General features: G+C 59.8%; 1 protein-coding gene across 1 annotated transcript in view; it reads right to left on the reverse strand.

Annotated features, from left to right (window-relative positions):
* The window catches only part of LOC104547805 (5-hydroxytryptamine receptor 3A-like), a gene marked incomplete at its 3' end in the record, with an annotated part of 4,455 nt that extends 1,952 nt beyond the window's left edge, over window positions 1-2,503 (reverse strand). The window contains exons 1-4 of the mRNA XM_010193638.1: window positions 2,443-2,503; window positions 817-980; window positions 628-672; window positions 199-308 (exon numbers count right to left, since the gene is read on the reverse strand). Of these exons, the coding sequence (XP_010191940.1) occupies window positions 199-308; window positions 628-672; window positions 817-980; window positions 2,443-2,503 (380 nt within the window). The remainder of the gene's footprint in view (window positions 1-198; window positions 309-627; window positions 673-816; window positions 981-2,442) is intronic.
* Window positions 2,504-6,726: the final 4,223 nt, after the last annotated feature.

Here is a 6,726-nt window from a genome sequence, read left to right on the forward strand (position 1 = left end):
TTAGCCACCGTGGAAAGGGCCCAAAGGCGCGAGCCGTTCCCCATCTGCGGCTGGCCCGATGCGGGGCGGCTGCCAGCTCTGTGCCGCGAATACAAAGCACGGGGTGGCGCGTGCTCGCGGTGGGCGAGGGGGGTCCGGCCCCACGCCATCTCCCCCCACAGCGCCATCTCCCCCCCACTGGACTTTGGCCGCACTCACAACTCGTTGATGAGGATGTCGGGTACCCAGATGCTCTCCGCGGGGAGGGAGATCTGCGTCAGGTTGTCGAAGCGCGTCGGGTCCCACCGCAGGAACTCGTCCGTCCAATGCTGGGGACAAGGGAGAGGAGGCTCGGAGGGCCAGGTCCCTTCTGCCCCGCTGGGACCCGGACTCCAGGCTTGTACCCTGCCATGGGAGCCCATCCTCAATGCCATCCATGCAGAGAGGAGAGGCTCATCCTTGGCTACTGCACTACTCAACAGTGCAAGGCACGGAGCTGAGCCTTGGCGTTCATGTCCTACCGAGGTCTTGTCATCCCCTGGGATGGGTTTGACCTCGCTGCCCCCCACTTCCATAGGAAAACCCATGTTTGCAGGGTGCTCAGCCCCAGCAAGGGAGGCGTGAGGTTCCACAGCCTCATCTGCTCACCTGCCTGTACCAGATGTAGGTGGTCAGCACCTGGTTCTTCTCATCCTGCAGGAAGAAGAGGACTCGGTGTCAGCACGGGGGTGTCGGTGCTCCAGAAGATGGGCAGAGCGTGGCAGGAGGATGCTGCCCGCCAGGTCCCCTTCCCCTTGCTGTGCCCCCCGCCACGCGGGATGGGAGCAGAGGACTCACCACGCTGAGGATGGCATAGACCATGAGGTCGATGGCCACGGTGGTGGTCGTGCGCCAGTCCCGCACGGGCCGGGTGTCCTTCTGGTAGCGCTCCAGCAGGGAGTGGGACAGCCGGCGCAGCGCGGGCTCGGTGGGCTCCAGCATCCGGCCCCGCCGGTGCGTACCTGCTGCACAGGGAGGGAGGGATGGATGACGGCTGCTCACACCACGGCGGCAGCTGTGTTTATATATGTTTCTGTATGTTTAGGTATTTATTAGGTATCTTGGTGTCTGCTTCCCATGGAGGTCATCTCAGGGCTGGTATAGGCAGTGTTCATTGCAGAGCACGTTTCTCTCGGTACCCGACCCTCGGCAGGCGGCGATGCAGCGGCTGAGCTGCGCTCGCGGCTCTGCTCTGCAGCACGCCCAGCCCCGGCGCCCAATTCCCGTGTAATGGAAGGGACTAATTGGAATAGATCCTCGGGAACTTGGGAAAAGCTGCTGGGAAGGGAACTTTAATCTGCCTTTTGAGCTAAAAAAAGGAAAAACCCTGCAGCCTCAGCCCCTCCAAGTGTGCAGGCGATCAGTAATACCAGGGAGTGGGCCGGGCATCGAGAGGCAGCAATTAGGGTGAGGGGAGGAAAACAGGCGCTGCCGGCATCGCGGCGGGGCCTTTCCTGCTGCAGCTGCTGGCAGCTGGCTCATCCTCCCACCCTCTTGTCCTCGCACCCTCTCCTCCTCCTTGCACCCATGCCACAATGCTCTGCAGTGGGGCAATGGCTTACAGAGGGAATGCAGCGCTGGGTTCACCCCGGTCTCTCTGTGTGTCCACCCCGGATGCTGTGCTGGTCCACCCATCCCCAAAGCTGTTTTGGGAGCGCACCAGGTGCAGCTCAGCACAGCCCCACTGTGCCAGGGACCTTCCTTTCCCAAACCTCCGGCACCGCTGCGGCGAGGGAGCCGCTGCCATTGCTCCGCTCCTCCTCTGGCGCCTCAGCCGCGCTCGCAGCAGGAGAAGGTTTGGGCATCAGCAGCGATGCCCCCATGGGTTCCTGAGCGGTCCCCAGATCCGAGTTACAAACCTGCCCAAAGCGTACAGCTGCGCCGGTGCAAAGCAGCACAGGGATTTTCCTACTATTTCCCAGGAAGGTTAAACGAGGAAATAATAATGACAGCTTGGGAACATTTTGGCAGTCAGTTTTGCGCCGCGCAAGGCTGAGATGCAGACCATAGGCGCAGCATCTCTTCTGAGCGCCATCGTCCCCGAAACCCAGCTCTGTGTTATCGGGGGTGAAACGTTACATTGGAGCAATCCCGTTACCGGGGCAGGGGGAGTCAGGCAGCAGGAGATCACCCCCTTTCTCTCCATCCTCAGGGCTCGGACCCCACACGCTCCCAGAGGATTTCAAAGCCCCGAGCTGATGTGCCCCAGCGCTGGGTTCAAGCGCCGCGTTACCTGGCTGCAGGCATCCAAGAGGTTTCCCACACTCCAGTTTCTCCCAGGTACGTCCCTTTTCAACACCGTTAAGGTCTCTCAAAGCAGCCCCTGCCCGCTGTAGGGTGCTGCTCGGGTTTTGGGTAGGTGCTGCACCCCGCTATAGCACCCTGCTGTGCCCCAGCCCTGCTCCAGCCCTTCCCTGGCCTTACCTGGGCTCTGCAGCGTGGAGCTGAGCGGCAACAGGGCCAGGAGCACCCCGAGCGCAGCCATGGCTCTGCCTCCTCCCGAAGTGGCGCAGGAGTGGACCTGAGCCGCTCTCCTGGCGCGCTTCCCCCCACCGTGGGTTTTTGAGAACGCCCAATTAACTGGGATCAGCCTCTGCCGCTGCATCGAGTTTCAGGCTGGGAGGATGCAAGAGGAGCCCAGGCAGCCCCCTCCCACCCCGCCGGCTCCCCTGGGGCTCCTCAAGCCCTGCCCATGGAAAGGCAGGTTTTGGGGTGCAAGCATGGTGCCTGTGTGCAGTGGGGGGCACGGTGGGGCTGGTGCTGCAGGCACCAGGAGGTCCCCAGCCATTGGAGCCCCCTGAGATGGGGTGGTCAGTCCCCACAGAGACACAGCGCTGGTATGGGGGTCTCATCAGCAGGGGAATGGGGGGCTATAGGGGTACCTGGTTTCCCTTCACGCCCTACAGCAGGGCAAGTCCATCCTACTGGAGACAGACAGTCTGACAGACAGCCCTTTGCACCCCTGCCTGGGGCAGCAGGGTTTGACCTGTGCCGAGACATGGGCTTATTTCCATCGCAGCAATTTGCCTTTGCGTGCAAACCTTAGCACTTCTCGCTGGCTTCTGTTTCCCCAAGTACTGAATGTTTTCACACAGACCAGACCATCAGCAAAGGCTGGTCCTGTGGGATTTGGAGCAGAAATCAGTGCAGCGGCAGTGCCCTGCTCGGGCCGCAGCATCCTTCCCTCCGCATCCCCACATCGCATCCCTGGGCGAGGCAGCATCCTCAGCCTCGACCCCACCCTGTCCCTATAGTCTTATGTATTCACTATGTACATCTGCATTTACACGTGTTATAGGTGCCCACGTGAAGCTGGAAGTGCTGCGGACGTGGCAGGCAGGCACTGGAGCCCGCGGCAGCAGTGACACGGAGCAAATCGCATCAGATGGCAGCGCGGAGTCACTTAAACAAGATAAGAATTAGTGCGCGGCCCTGATGAACTCCCCCTCGGCTGCCAGCAGCGGTGTCAGGCAGAGAGCGAGAGCGGAGCCGGGGCTAATTTGATTTCTCGGCTCCGTTAGCGGCTGGCAAGTCACCTCCCGGGGAGCGCAGGCAGCTCCCAGCTCTCCCCTTATTGAATCTGGGTAATGGAAATCACGGGCAGCGCCGCCGCGGCGCTGGGGACCGTGCCCCGCTCTGCCCCCTCTGCTTCGGCCCCGGGCAGGATGCGGCCAAGGGGGCCAGGGTCGCTCGAGCAGAGCCTCAGCTGCAGCATCATTAACTCTGAATTTTCTCCCTTGGGTTTTACGTCTTCACCTTAAAGAGATTTTAATGTAGTTCCTATCAGCCCTCCCGTTATTGGATATCTAATTAGCGTGATCTATTACAGCCTTGTATTACGCGCGCGCGCAGCGGGCTCTTGCGGGACCTTTTGCGGGACGGGTGATATCAATTCGGCAGCGCCAGGATCAGATTTGCCTTCCGAAATGGCGCAATCGGATTTTATTAGCCCCGTAATCTCCTGCGTGGTAATTGCTTTTCTGGGAACCGAAGCGCTCGGCGCCTGGAGCTTCCTACGGCTCAGCCCCGCGTCCTGCCCACAGCCGGGCACGGCAGCGTCTCTGCGCTGGGATGGAGATGAAGGGCTTTGTCCTGGGGCAGGTATCCTGGCTGTGAACCCCTCCAGCGGTGCTCACCAAGAGCTGCGGTGCTCTCGGGGCTGCAGAGAGCACAGGGGTGCGGGCAGGAGACCCCTGTGATGGAGGGGATGAGCGATGCTCAGCATCCGCCCATCCACAGCGGGGCAAGTGATGCTCCGCATCCCCCATCGCCCCAACCTGCCCTTACCGGGGAGGAAACCTGTGTGGTGTTCTGTGCTGTATTCCCACGGCAGCTCCCTCCCGTGCCATGGGATGGGGTCTGCAGCCGGACCGGGGGTCGGGGGGCGCAGTCTCGGCTGCAGTGCCTGCGTGGGAGTGGGCAGCAGCCAGGACTCGCCTTGCAGAGCGCGTCCGGAGCGTCAAAAGCAATAAAGCATCGCCGAGGAGCCCTGGCAGCGCGGCTGCCTGCGGCCCCGGCCCCATCACGCGCCCGAGGCCGCCCCTTACGGAGCTATCTGCTATGATTTAACGCTGAGAGACGTGAAATCGCCGCTGCGCAGGCAGGGCTCGCGGCGCTGGCACGGGGGGGATGCGGGACCCTGGGTGGGGCAGGGCTCCTCGAGGATGCTCGGGCTCGCTGCATCCCAGGGGTGCTGTGCTGGTCCCCAGGGACACACGGGGTCTCTCCTCCAGCACCCGCCCCAAGACCAAGGCAGAGACCAAAGTGGGTGCTTGGTGTGGGGTGACTTTAACTCAGCAATCAGGCCCCTGTTTTGGGGGAACTCAGGGCTGAAGTGGCCCAGGTTGTCCTGGAAATGAAAAACCCCTTTGCTCCTCAGCTCAGCAGCAGAGGAGCCTGATGCCTTTAAATAAATCCAGAGGGATTTAAAGCGGGGGAAGTGCTTTCCTCTCAGTCCCATCCCCATTAGCCACCCTTCAGGTGTTTGCAGTATTCCACATTGCTCTGTTACCCATTAAAGCCAGGCAGTGGTAGCCACACACGGGCACTTGGAGCTGTTAACGAAGGAGACCCAGCTCACCCCGAGCAGGGAAGGCAGCCACGAAATCGCCCCAGGTTCGGCAGGATTGCCTTGCTGAGAGGAGACCATGGGGTTTGCGCCAAAGGGGACATGAAAACTTTCGGCTGTTTCTGTTTCAGCGATGGGATCCTTGTGGGGATGACACAAATCTCCTGCATCTGGCGAGCTCACAACCATGGGGATGTGACCCAGCACCGGGATGTGATGGAGGGGCAGCGAAATCTCCCTCATCCTAACACAGAGACAGAGCCCCAGGTGAGAAGTTCCTCTTTTTTGAGGCTCATTTGCCATCTCAGTGTTTGGTACTCACATTAATTCCTTGCAACTGACATTCCCCTAGTGCTCATACACCATTTGGGGGGGGATATTCATTTTTTAAAGCACCTACAGTGCAAATGGCTTCCTTTTGCTAGGACAAGGCTGTGTGGAAAGGTCTCGGGACAGGGAAGGAGCAGGGTAGGGGCAGGTCTTGAGCTCATCCTTGGTCTGAGGGTGCAGTAAATTGTCCTTGATGTAACGGTGCTTTGACTGCACGTAATGAATTGCCAGTATCTGTCCTGCACCCTAATTAGTCACCGTGGCATTGATCAGGCTGCTAAACATAATACACACCACTGAGGCTGAGTTTATCTTTGTAAGCAGTCGGGATTTGTACAGCTAACAGTTTTTTTTTTTGAGGCAGCGAAGTCCCTGGGGACCCTTGTGCCTCACTTGTTAAATCCAAGGGTGCTTTGAGAAGGGGGTGCGTTGTGCCCTTCCTGCCCCCCCTGTTTGGGTCACCCCAGATCCTCACCACAATGGGACGTTCCCAGGCATCCTGTATGGATGTGGGAGGCAGAGGATGGAGACGGTGATGAAGCCGGGGCTGGGAGCAGCTTGGACAAAGCTGTGTGCCCACAGCAGCAACAAATGACAGCGAGCACCATCACCTCCCCATCCTCGCTGTCGGCAGCCTCGCAGGCTCCCAAGATGGGCAGTGCTTTTTACGTTGCACTGAAACTTTACCGAGTGTCTTGTTTTTTCTTTGCCTATCAGGGAAGTTTGATAACGTTGTGGCTTGCTCTGTTTTACTTTATCATCCCTGCCGACTCCTCCTCGGCCTCCCAAATTCCTGAGCAGCAGCGCCCGTGGGAGCCTTCCCAGACAGAGGCGTGGGATGCTGTGATGCCCAGGGAAATGGGGTGAAACCCGGCGGCTTTGGGGACGTGCAGGGAACCTTTGGCTCCAGAAAACACCAGTTTTCTGCTTATTTTTACCAGACTCCCGAAAGCATGGGCTTGGAGAAAGGAGACAGCAGGTGAACGGCCCCCACTGAGGTCATCAGCCTTCTCCTCGAGGTTTTCCCCCAGGATGCGCCCCGGACCCCCCCTTAGCTAACGGCGGACCCGGTTTTAGCACTGGGCACGCACACGTTGGGCCCTCCTGCCCACGAGAGCGCTGGCAGAGAGCGTTCAGACCAAACCAGCTTCAAAAATGTTGCTTTTAATAATTTTTAATTGTTTTAGCTGATTTTTATCATTTTTAGGGGCTGATTGCCGCTAAGAAGCGGGGAGAACAGGCGCCGGTAGCGAGGGACGCCCCGGAGCAGCGGACACCGCGGGGAGGGGGGGGCAGCCCCGGCGGCCCCC

This window comes from Mesitornis unicolor, unplaced genomic scaffold, assembly GCF_000695765.1.
Source record: "Mesitornis unicolor isolate BGI_N332 unplaced genomic scaffold, ASM69576v1 scaffold39871, whole genome shotgun sequence".
Classification (NCBI taxonomy): domain Eukaryota; kingdom Metazoa; phylum Chordata; class Aves; order Mesitornithiformes; family Mesitornithidae; genus Mesitornis; species Mesitornis unicolor.